The sequence below is a fragment of the Epinephelus fuscoguttatus genome, linkage group LG19, assembly GCF_011397635.1.
Source record: "Epinephelus fuscoguttatus linkage group LG19, E.fuscoguttatus.final_Chr_v1".
Taxonomy (NCBI): Eukaryota; Metazoa; Chordata; class Actinopteri; order Perciformes; family Serranidae; genus Epinephelus; species Epinephelus fuscoguttatus.
Window position 1 is genome coordinate 21,845,423 of NC_064770.1, and position 12,506 is coordinate 21,857,928.

The 12,506-nt window shown below is 42.7% G+C and overlaps 1 protein-coding gene across 9 annotated transcripts in view; it reads left to right on the forward strand.

Moving 5' to 3' along the window:
* The window catches only part of LOC125879490 (BAH and coiled-coil domain-containing protein 1), a 100,054-nt gene extending 87,895 nt beyond the window's left edge, over window positions 1–12,159 (forward strand). For all 9 annotated transcript variants that reach the window (XM_049561407.1, XM_049561406.1, XM_049561413.1 and 6 more), the window contains 10 exons: window positions 410–490; window positions 973–1,102; window positions 1,209–1,323; window positions 2,686–2,761; window positions 5,505–5,613; window positions 5,771–5,887; window positions 5,992–6,129; window positions 6,609–7,849; window positions 8,014–8,250; window positions 8,346–12,159. In XM_049561407.1, coding sequence (XP_049417364.1) covers window positions 410–490; window positions 973–1,102; window positions 1,209–1,323; window positions 2,686–2,761; window positions 5,505–5,613; window positions 5,771–5,887; window positions 5,992–6,129; window positions 6,609–7,849; window positions 8,014–8,250; window positions 8,346–8,555 — 2,454 coding nt within the window. In that variant the 3' untranslated portion in view covers window positions 8,556–12,159. The remainder of the gene's footprint in view (window positions 1–409; window positions 491–972; window positions 1,103–1,208; window positions 1,324–2,685; window positions 2,762–5,504; window positions 5,614–5,770; window positions 5,888–5,991; window positions 6,130–6,608; window positions 7,850–8,013; window positions 8,251–8,345) is intronic.
* Window positions 12,160–12,506: the final 347 nt, after the last annotated feature.

Below are 12,506 nucleotides of genomic sequence, written 5' to 3' on the forward strand. Positions count from 1 at the left end.
ATTCAGTAATCCATCCATGGAGCGGAGCAAAATAAAACAAACTACAATGTCAGGCCAGATTAAGAAGACATGTCGATTTGGAACAGCCTCAATAGCAGCATCTAACTTGTCCGTAGCGCTTGCCAGTGTTGTTAGTACTCCTCACTGCTTTCGGCACTGCTTGACAGTGGCATTTTAACTAAGAAACCGAAGTTTTATGTCATGATGTCAGACGAATGAACTCGACCTCAGGGAAGTGCATGGATTCAAAGGTCTGGACACAGGCAAAATAAATTCTTATTTTTGATCATTTATGTGCACGTGTTCCTGCTTCCCCTGCACTTGTTGGGACCAGAACCTGAGTGCCTGTGGAGATATATCACACTCTCACCACCACTCACCTTGTACACCTTCTTGTCGACTTCAACAGAGGAGAAGTTGCTGGTCAGTTGGAGCTACATCTTCACAGAATGAGGAGGGCGGCAGGGGACGAAGGAGCAAGGACCAACAGGTACTAGACACCGTGAATTTAGAAAGCACTCAATCCTCACTCAGGAAACCAGGCACATGCAAAACACCAAACACAATTCAGTTCTACAAAAATGTCTTCGTATATTCTATTAACAATTCTGGTGATGTCTTACTGTCCTAGATTTCTCACCCTGAGGACCGTTACTGTAGAACTATTAAAAGTACTTAGCACATCGCACATAGCCCAACCTCCTGCTGAGTAATCTTAGGGGAGGAGAGGATGGTAGAGAAGACGTGGGAAGGGGGGCGGCTCACACCTTCTGCTGTGACAGAGTGAAAAAATGGCTACTGGTACGAGATAGTACAGGCACTGTGAAGTCCCCTGTGGTTAATTGCTACTTTGAGTAGCATGCTAAACAATTTCCCCTTTCTTCTATCACACTTTCCGTCTCCACGTTTATTTTTTTTATCCATCCCTGTACCATTTATTCTTCTGTGCGTCCCTTCTGTTATGTTTTACAGCCAAAGGGACGAGCAGTGAGTCGGCTGCTGGAGAGCTTCGCGGCCGATGAGGGCTTTCAGATGGATGGCAGCAGCTTCTCAGAAGAAGATGAGGACAGCAGCCGCTCATACAACAACAAAAGCCCTGAAGGTAAGACATAACTCTGGATATCTTTTACAACAGTGTTTCAGGAAGCAGGTAGACTCAGTGATGTTGTGAAATATTAAATGTGATGTTTGCTTTTTTCCTCACGCAGTTCCCAACTGTGTCCTGACCAAAGAACTCTTAACTGATGGACTGAAGGTGCTGATCTCCAAGGAGGATGAGCTTCTATATGCTGCCAGAGTCCACACACTGGAGATCCCTGACATGTAAGCAGTGGTTCAAGTGATCAGTCAGAGTTTGAATACACTGACTGTGTGTCATGTCAAAACCTTAAAGAAATACTTCATTCTCCAAATGACCATTTGTTTATCAAGTACTCTGTTCATTCATTCATTTTCCGTAACCGCTTATCCAGTTGGGTGTTACGGGGGGGCTGACATTGGGCGAGAGGCGGGGTACACTCTGTACAGGTTGCCAGACTATCACACGGGTGACACATAGAGACAGACAACCATTCACACTCACATGTACTCCTATGGCCAATTTAGGGTCACCAATAAACCTGCATGTCTTTGTACTGTGGGAGGAAACTGAAGTACCCACAGAAAACCCAGGCTCAGCACAGAAGGGCTCCCCCATCATGGGTTTGAACCAGGAACCCTCTTGCTGTGAGGTGACAATGCTAACCACTGTATCACCGTGCCGCCCCGATTACTCTGTACTTTGTATTTCAAGTGAACGAAGAATCCAAACATGCAGAAAAGTCCTGATGAATTGAAGTCATAGGCGACCTCGATTAATAACAGCAAAACTAGAGCATAGATTAATTTCACTCTCTGAACAGTTCTCCGTTGCAAAGGCCAGTCTGTCTAAGCATACGATTAAATAAATGAGACTTGGATTATGCTGCTGGAATTGTGTGAGAGTTTGTTAACAGATGTTTTGACGTTGCTTTGCTGTTTAAACGCAACCCCCTGTGACTTAAATTCATCAAGAATTTTCTGTTTTTGGATTCTTCGTTCACTGGAGGCATGCGGAAAACAAGTTTTCTTCAGGAATTCAACGCAACACAGTGATCATTTTGGGGGACAAAGTATCTCTTTAATCAGGTTGAAATCGAAGTAAGGATGATGCAATTAATAGAGTTAGATTACTTGTTTTACACCTTTTTGTAGTGCTTAATCTGCACATGTGCTAAACCTCTATGCAGAAGCTGATATATGGCTAGAATTGTGGGGAAATGAAATTAATGAATTATCCTTGAGGCTAGCACATCCCTCCAGACATCAAAACACCATAAAAGAAATCATGCATACAAGGTTTATTGGGGTAGGCATCTTTAGGATCATGAAAAGACAAATTTTGCATGAGAGGACTAGAAGTTACCACCAGTATCCAAGTTTTTGCCTCTTTTTATCTCTCTTTATGTCCTTCCTTCTCACTGTACAAACCCCACATGGTCCCATACCTAGCTCTGAGTATCAATACGGCTCCTCCGGCTCAGGCAGCAAAAAGCTGCTTTAACAACAGCAGAGTGGGAGTAACATATGACACGGGAGCCAAGCAAGCATAATACAAGCATCTGAAAATATCTTTTTCTTCTCTCTCTGCCATGCTGTTTTCTCTAGCTTCAGCATTGTTATCTATGGTGAAAGAGGAAACCGCCCAAGAATCTATTCATTGGAGCAGCTGCTACAGGAAGCTGTAAGTTCACCCCGCTGCACTAAAACACTCTTTGTTACAGGAAAACCATCACTTGTTTGGTCTTCTGGGTCACTCAACACTTCTATTTCTCTTAAATATCCTTCTCACCCTCTGCAATTCTCCATAGCATCCCAGCCTCTCTGTAGCTCTGCCAGTCCCTTCGTTTTCACTCTTTCAACCTCCCCTGACATTCTCCCAGGGTTACTGAGGCCATCTAAACCTCTTAAATGCATATGAACATATGGGAGGCAGGATCTTTGGGTTTGTGTGTATGTGAGTGTCTGTGGATGTCCGTTAAACCACGCTCGGTGTGTGGGTGGGATAATCCCGCTAACACCTGGATCCATTCATGTTTTGGAGTTTAAATGGAAGATGACGTGAACTTCACACCCTTGCTGCCACCAAAGCAACAGACTTGTTTAAAGGCTCACATCGACAAAGACACAACAGTGTATGAAGAGAAGCTGGTCCAAAGTGTGGGGCTATCTAGCTTTTGTAAGACATATATCTTTATTTCACAATAAAATTGTATACCCGTTGTTTTTTTCAGTTGCACCTGGGTAGGGTTAGGATTTTTGCCTTTACCTAAACCACAAGACCATTTGGATTTGTGATTCTCACTCATGTTAAGACACAATTACAGTTTATGGAAGTCATCCATATAATGAGACATAATTATACATTAGAGAAACCACAGCACATTCTTGGCTGGTGTTCATTTGCATTTAGGTAAAATGTGCTTCCTGGTTTGCTTTGCATCCAGACTGGAGTTTTCATCGCTGGTGACCTTTGTTCCATTATTTTTTTTCTACTGAGAGGATGCCAGGTCACCTAAAGCCACCGTCATACCCACATCTTCTCCAACTGTGGACAAAAGTCTTCTCTATTGCCAAACAGGGCAGAGGAGGTTGTGTTTGCAGACAATGGAGCAGAGTTTAACTGGCATGATTGTGCCTTGGATTAATGGCTTTTGCTGCCAGTTTAATACGGGCAAGGAGAAGCTGCCAAAAGGGCATGATGACTGTCCTGGGACCCCACTTAGAATAGTTTTGTGATCATATTTCATCAAAATTGTATAAATCTTATTATGACGTAGAGGTTATCACAACTTCGTATGAATTATAGACTAAATCTAACTGAATTTCCTGTTTGTTATGTTGAAGTGCAGCATCTGTGCAATTTGAGCTGTTTGCTTCCTCTTGAAAAAACAGGCAGACATTTTCACTTAAAGTCATGAAGCACTGCTTACATTTCAATAAAGCAGGATAAATTATTAAGTAAATATAATGATGAAATGTGAAACCCTGCATTTTTGTTCACCTCTGTGTTTAAAGCTAACTGAAATTATTACATCACAGGTGCATAGGATTTAATTACACCTCCTCAACGAACCTAATTGAAGTATTTTTGTGCAGTATTAGTATTAAATCCTTTCCTGGGTTTAGACCTCGGAAACTACCCACTCCACCAAGTTGACTGATTCGTCTGGCATTGTGACATGAAACAGCGGTTTCTCAGTTGAAATAAAAAACAATCCAGTGAGAATTTTAAGATTAGCCAATCAGCGCCACAGGTAGGACTAATGCCATTGTTAATTTCTGGGCTGCCAAAACCAATGAGGAGTAATAACGACAATGGCACCTCCTATGGACAAGCTAGAAGCTGCTATCACGGCTGTTCTAAATCAACATGTCCTCTCAGTATCGCCCGACATAGTGTGTTTTACATGGCTTTGCTCCACACCTGGCAAAACCAGTGTGTTGGCAAAGCTACACATCAGTATGGACTTAAAATGACGTTAGATTCAGATGGATATGTTCATCTCTGGTGATTGGCGAGGGAAAATCAAATACCCCTCCTCCACAGAAATCAGTCAGAGTTGAGGCAATGTCAGACTGAAAATGGAGAAAAAGTGCAACGAGCTGACACTTCTGTCTGATATCAGGTTGTATAATTCCAAGTACACTCATAAAAGAAGTCTTACGTGTTATATTGTTTAAATCTCCCTAAGTGTTACCGTAGCATTTAACTGCCCACAGGATCAGTGTTCATCAGGTGCCTGTTATTCTGCAGTGGAAGATCACAGATACATTAGTCCATTTACTATCTGACCTCCACTTTATCCAAGTGAGCTCACTCATACCGATTCTCCCGGCAGTTCCGCACAAAGCACTTCTGGCAACTTTAGTCTTATTTAAACACTCATCAGATAGCAGCTGGTCCTAATTATGCCACACTTCCACTTTCTTGTCTTTTAAATTAGTCCCAAAGCCATTTATTTGACTGTGACACCAATGCCCCGATTTTCACCGCGCTCCTTCTCCCTCCCCCCATGCACACACACACCCACTTCCACACCTCATCAGTCAAAGGGTCCCTCGCCATGGCAACAGTAAATGAAAGCAACCTGAAAGAGCCCCCAGTGAGTGGCGGATGCTGGGGCTGCCTGCATTGTTGGAGGGAGGATCTGGCAACCTGCAATCACAAGCCCTCTATTCAGGCCCTCTTTAGTATTACTCAGCAAGTCAGGATTTACTGCATCATGGCTTCCGTTCTTTTCAGCCCTGACTGGCACATTGGCATGAGATAAGTGCCGCTTGGAAACGTGGCACAGTGGCTGCCCATGCACAATGCTCTATGGCTCTCACACTGTTTGTATGTGTGCGTGAGTGTGTGTATGCATGCATGTCTGTGTGTGTGCAGCCTGTAATGAATCTTAATTATGTTTTGGTCTGGCCTTCAGGTCCTGGATGTACGGCCAGAGTCGGAGACTGTGCTCACTGAAGGAACCAGGGTGTGCGCTTACTGGAGCGAACGCTCACGCTGCTTATACCCAGGCTATGTTCGCAGAGGTGAGACATCAGCTTCTTCCATCCCTGTTTTCCTGTGTGTCCTTTCTATATTTTTAACTATATATTTAGTGATATATTTAGTTTTATGTTTACAATCATTTTTAGCATTTGCTAACTTCCCTGCTTACCCAATGAAGTGCATTTCTGTCTGTTGCAGGTGGTTCATCTGATGAAGGGAAGCAAGGAGGGGTGATGGTAGAGTTTGATGATGGAGACCGAGGGAAGATTTCTCTCCCAAACATCCGCCTCCTGCCTCCAGGATACCAGATTCACTGTGGGTGTCTTCTCTCTGTGTTACTGCGAATTGTCCCTTTCATATTGCACTGTACTGTCTACTTGTAAGCAGATGCTAATAATCTTCTGCCCCTTGTCCTGTAGGTGGGGAGTCATCTCCTGCCCTGCTGTTACCCAGCGAGACGACAGCCAAGAAAAGTTCCGGTCTGGAGCAGGCCCCCATCAGTGACAGACTCAATACATTCATCAACAGCCAAACAACTGTTCACAAAAGAAGACCAGGTAAGAATTAACCCTTCAACCTCTTAATTTCGCCTACAATTGATGGCTCGCGTCAGCCTCTAGCAGTAAACGGAGGGCAGGGAGGTGAGCTTACCATCCTCCTGCTGCCAACATCCAGTAAAACTGAGACTAAGAAACTCAGCTGTATCTGGAGTGAGAGTCTGTCGAATATCTATCTTAAAACTAACTTCATTGCAGCGTGGCAGCCATGGTTGGCTTGACTGCAGTTCTTTGGACTGGACTGGAATCTGGAACAAGAGATTTTATGTTGTATGGGAGCATGCACAGTCTGCTATGCCTACAGTCTGCACAGTCACATAAAAATGGGCTACACGCAGACGTCGATGTTGCACGCCTGCATTAGGTTGAACAGTTTATTTGATACAGCTGTTAAGTCAACAGTATGTACAACTGAGACAGCCATGTTTCATCATTTGCAATGCATTGCTAAAACATGACACGTGTGTTCTTCATTTTAGGGAGACCAAAGGGTTCTGGGAAAAAACAAAAGCTGCAGCAACAGCAGGCTGAGAATGCCAATAAAAATCCTTCACCTTTCCTGAGCTGGCCTTCACTGGGCAACACCAGGAAGAGGTCATCTGACAACCTGTTTCAGCTTAATGGGACACCCAGGAAGGCCTTGAGAGGGACAGAGGATGACCCGTTCCCCTTGCCTAGGACCCAGCCACTGGCTTCCACCCCAGCCAAAGGCCTTTTCAGCAGCAGCTCCTTTGAGGTGGACTCCTTCAGCAGCATTGCAAATGGCTACTCTTCCTTCTGTACTCAGTCTACAGGGCCGAGTCCAGGTTTATCGTTGGGCTCCAGAAGTGGGCTGTATGGCCAGAGGCGCAGGCAAGATGAGCTAATTATGCCAAGGAGCAGGAAGTCTGGACAAGAGTTCCTGGTCAAATTAGATCATGAAGGAGTGACATCCCCCAAAACAAAGAACAGCAAGGCTCTGCTGTTGCGAGATGGATCTTCCAGTGTGGGTGGTATGCCCAGGACAGAAGCTTACTCTCACCCTGTCCTGCTGGTTAAAGATAACAAAAAGGGCGGTGCATCCAGGGTAGAACTTCTCCTGAAAGGAACAACACCCCAAAGAAAGCCCTCCTATTCTCTGCGTCTTGATGAATATGGGGACTTGGGCTTCAGCTCCCACAGAGAGTGTCACAGCTCTTACTCTGATCTTGAAGATGATGAGGAAGAGAGGAGGAGGGCTGCACTGGCTGCAGCCTCAGGTGGACTAAGGACGGCTGGCCGCTTCCTGTCTCGTCTCTCTGTCTCTTCCTCATCCTCTGGTTCTTCAAGCTCCTCCTCCTCAGGCTCTCTGTCCAGTTCCAGCCTGTGTTCCTCTGACAATGATTCCTCCTACAGCTCAGAGGATGAGGACAGTTCTACACTGATGCTTCAGAGTTGTCTGTCTTCCCACCGGGGGCTTCTGCAACCCTCTGAACCCTCCACTTCTTCAAGGCCGCACCAGCACTCATTTGTGGCCAAAGCTGTGGCTGTTTCCAATGCCAAAGGAGGCCCCCCTGACCAGGTCTCCAACAGCAAGTCCATGAAGAGGAAAGAATGCACCAGCTCCCCATCTAAACCATCTAAGGATTTTGTGAAGAAACCTAGGATGCTTCCAGATGACACCTCATTCATTCCAAGGCCCAAGATGTCTGCGTTCCTTGCAGGACGACAAATGTGGAGGTGGTCAGGAAACCCTACACAGGTGAGAATATTCCATCCATGTTACTACTTCATCAGTGTAGCAAAGATTTGTCCTTCTTTTCTCTCATAATATCAGTTAGCTTAGAATACTAAACCACTAAAGGTCAAGAGAGGTAATAATAATCATTATCAAACAAGACTGATCAAAGTGTCTGTTTTCCACAGCGGCGAGGTCTCAAGGGCAAGGCAAGGAAGCTTTTTTATAAGGCCATTGTGCGAGGCAGAGACACAGTGAGAGTGGGAGATTGTGCTGTGTTCCTCTCAGCGGGACGCCCGAACCTCCCATACGTAGGTCGAATTGAGAACTTCTGGGAATCCTGGACCTCCAGCATGGTGGTCAAAGTCAAGTGGTTCTACCATCCTGAAGAGACCAAGCTTGGCAAGAGGCATCGAGATGGCAAGGTGAGCCATAATGAAGAGTTACAACTTTATGGAGACTGTTGCATAGAACGTTCGAATGACAGTGATGCAACTAACCCTGTCTTTTCCTTATGCAGCATGCCCTGTACCAGTCATGTCATGAGGATGAGAATGACGTCCAGACAATCTCTCATAAGTGCCAGGTGGTGAGCAGGGAGGAGTATGAGTGTCTGACTCGCAATCAGAAGCCGAACAGTACCTCCCCAGACCTCTACTACCTGGCTGGGACGTACGACCCCACCGCTGGTCAGTTGGTCACTACTGAAGGGGTTTCCATCCTGTGCTGAACCTCCGTGAGGACACTACTGAAGGACTCCTTTGGAGGAAGGATAGAAGTCTATGACTGTACCTACAAGACCCTCCAGCCTGGGAAGACAACAAGTGTTCCTTGGGTACGTCTCAAAGACCCATGGACAAAATGTCGGCACCAAAGCAGGGCTGTCTGAGGTTACACACTGGAGTCTATTGGCGTCTAACCTTTGTGGAAGTGAAGGGGGATGTCCATAACTGGTTGATCCTTTCTAGAAGAATAGCAGGAGGTCTGGGTCTTCCTGGGCATCACAAAATTCAATAAGTGGCGTTTCGATCGTCCAACTAATCTCTTTGTAATGGATGTGATAGACAGCTTCATAAACGGTTTTAGGACTCAAGCTTTCAGCTCCTATCATATGTCACCAAAGTAGAGCTGAGAGTGAGTTTGACTGTGCAAAATCCATGAGGCTGAATAGTCTCTGCGGACCAATTCTATAAAGGTAGCCTTACCTGAGGGAATGGAAAAGAAAGTGAGGCATGGGGCTCTCCCTAGACCTCTTCATTCCAGGGAAGTTGAAAACATGTAAAAGATGTAAAGTTGATGTCTGTAAATATTTTTGAATTTTTTCCCAATCAAGCCATACACTTCAGTACCTCTCACCTGTCTTAACTGTTCAGGTGTACATTGTACAGGTCAATTATTGTATTGTTGTCTGTTGTCTATATGTATATAAAAGCTATTTTATATAGGAGTTTATTGTATATATGAGATGTATCTTTCCATGTTTGCAATTGATTTATTTTTATATGGGTGTAGAATACATTACATCGTTTTTCCTTTGCTTTGGGAAGTCAAGATTGGAGATGTTAGTGTTGCACTGCATATGCCCTGCTGAGACAGACAGAGACAGACAGACAGAGCACAAACAAAGACAGAAGGATTTAGTCTATAACAGGACGAGAGACTCGCTTTCTGAGAGAGAGGGGTCATCCTGTTTTAAAAATAGGTCAAGTGGCTTTTTTTGTAAAAGTGTTCTGTTACTTTGCATTTTTTGTTATCCTATTTTAAAAACACCTTTTTATTTATGTACCTCTCAGTTGGTCATCATCACGAGGCAGATCCCACTGGACTGCAATCACGGGTCAAAAATGATTTAAGATCAATGATATATGAGTATAACATTTTGACACAATATTTGTGTGTGATGAGTGTCCTGGCATCACTATAATCATGTCCACACAAATCAATTTAGAACAAGACTGGGTCTTTTTTTAATGAAAATGTGTTATATGAATGCATAGTTCAGCACATTATGACCTACAAAATACCAAAGTGTCTTTTAAATATCTTTATTTCCTTTATTTAAATTTAACATATGTCAAGCACCTGTACTGAACTCAAATCAGAAATCACTGGTAACTTATTGTCCTCCACTATGTGCATATATATTGGCTTTGCATTGTGACAATGGTTTCTTGCACATGTACCTGCAGTTTTGTTTAGTGCAAACATATGCAGCAAAAGGCCACCTGGGAGTGAGACTATGAAGGTCAAGGTACTGACAAAGAAAGATGTTGAGTACTGACAATTTGTTGGAATTAGTCTATTTTAGTTTCATCAGCCATCTGTGTCTATTTTGTACAGTACACGCACATACTCGATGCTAACTGTGAAGGACAATCAGATTCACAAAGCAATGGACATAGAGTAGGTTCACTCAATCTGAAAATTTACTTAAGTTTATTTAATTTGTGCCAAGTACATTTTGTCTATATTTTTGTCTTGTTTGATATGCAATCCTGAGTATTCTTTGTTCACAAAGTTTTATTTTGTTCGCCAACATTTTATTTATTGTCAATGTTGCTGTTTGTTCATGCCAAGAGCGCTTTATGAGAATGTGACATTGTTTTTCTTGGTGTGATGTCGCATTTGCATTTCTTAAATAAAACTGGTCTTGTAGAGGCCATCTAGTGAAAAGAAATAAAGCAACACTGGATTCTTCTCATCCGCAAACCTCTGTGAATTAATTCCAGTATTCTGGCTGTGTCCTCTTCATCTCACCGCACCTGCCATCTTACTGCACCTGCCATTTCCCATCAACGCATTTATGTTAAACCGTTTTGTAATGACTACAATATTGCCTTTGAAAGACAGAATAAATTTAATTTTCTCATCCAAATGGGACAAACAGGCAGACAATTTTACCAAAGAGGCAGAGTTTTAAGAATAAACAAACCTAGTCCAAGTGCACTAGAACGTTTTTACACAAGGTGGTTTTGGTGGTGTGTTAAAACTAAAGGGGGTGGGAAGAAAAACAGGATGTTTAGAGGTTGCCTATTAACACAAATGGAGTAATTAGTTCAGGCAGAGCACTTAAGATGTACATGTCATCAGCTGATCAGTATCATCTGACTATAACTATCACCAGGATGTCAATAGGGCTGCAACTGATGATTATTTTTATTACCAATTAAGCTGGAAATTATTTTCATGATTAACTGAATAATTTCTGAGTCTATTAAATTTTTTAAAAATGTGAGAAATGCTCAAAGTGATGTCTTCAAATTGCTTCCTTTGTCCAACCAACAATCCAAACCCCAAAGAATCTTGATTTGTGATCACAAACAAAAAGGAAAAGCAGCTAATTCTGACATTTAAGACGTTGAAACCAGCAAATGTTGGACATTTTTGCTTGAAAAAAGGATGAAACCAGTAATTAGTTATCAAAATAGTTGGCTTTTATTTTCCCCTATCATCTAATTTCCCCTAACATCTAACTTGACTAATTGTTTCAGCTCTTCAAGTCTTTGCAGTGAAGGATCTTTATGACAAACTCACATTTATTCTTTGGATTATTTGTGCTGCCTCGGTTGCCACTGGTTATACTGTTTATTCCTACCTTTATAACACAGCTGATTTCTCCCTTAACCATCCCCCAACCTCCACCTGTTATTACAAGATGTGGAGATGGCAGCTCTTCCGCTTGTTGTGCATTATGTACATCACATATCTCATTTATATGTATGTGCGGGGCTCTGTTCTTTTATACCCCTCGGGGAGTTTTAATGTGCTCCCCTTAGAATTTTGAGGCTACTTGGATTCATTTGTAAAGCACCATCAAGCACAAGGCCCCCTTTTCTGCCAAATTCTTTTATTTGTTGCGATAAATCCTTTGATGTAAGTGTCTCTGGCTGAACTAAGTTTATGTGAGCTTTGAGTTCCTTAGTAAATAGAGACAGATCTGTCACAGCATCAAATAAAGCCTACTGGGTTTAGCTGCCAAGCTCTGTAAATATGATGTTGACTGATTCAGAGATAGATGTGAATTTTTGTGATTCATGATAAAGTACAGTTGCCTATTTTCTTTTTAAAAATGAGCTGGTTCTTTGTCAGTGTATCTGTGAGATAGGCCCAAAAGTTAACTTAAATTACCATTTGGTCAAAAGCCCTTGATGAAGTCTGACAGCATTCAGTGTGTTAATGTTTGAAGATTTGTAAATGTGTCATTTCTGTATTTGTGCTGCATTTTTTTTTACAATTAAATCTGTGCTATAGGGTCGAGAATTTTTATAGATTTATAAATAAATATGACAAAAAATGTAAGATTTATTCAAATTAAATGTTTGTTTCTGATCAAAATAAAGGGATTTATACAGACATTTTCACATCTCTTAAATGAAGAATAGATGTAAAGAAGGGCGCCCTCTAGTGGGACACAAAATACACTACATCACACACAATTAGCTTGCAGACACCTTATTTTTCCTACTTTTAAAGACACAGTGTTGTATGGTGTATTCTTTGTCTACAATAGAGCACAAACTGCCAACAACAACAACATGAAACCTTCTCCATTCAGAGCCTGGAGCAGCAGGTATGTGACGCTATCGCACAACATCATCCATAACCTACAGCATCTGTCCATTTGCATACATGCTCATCAGCTTTGACAAAGCCAATCTCTGTAACCTGAATCAGTGAAATA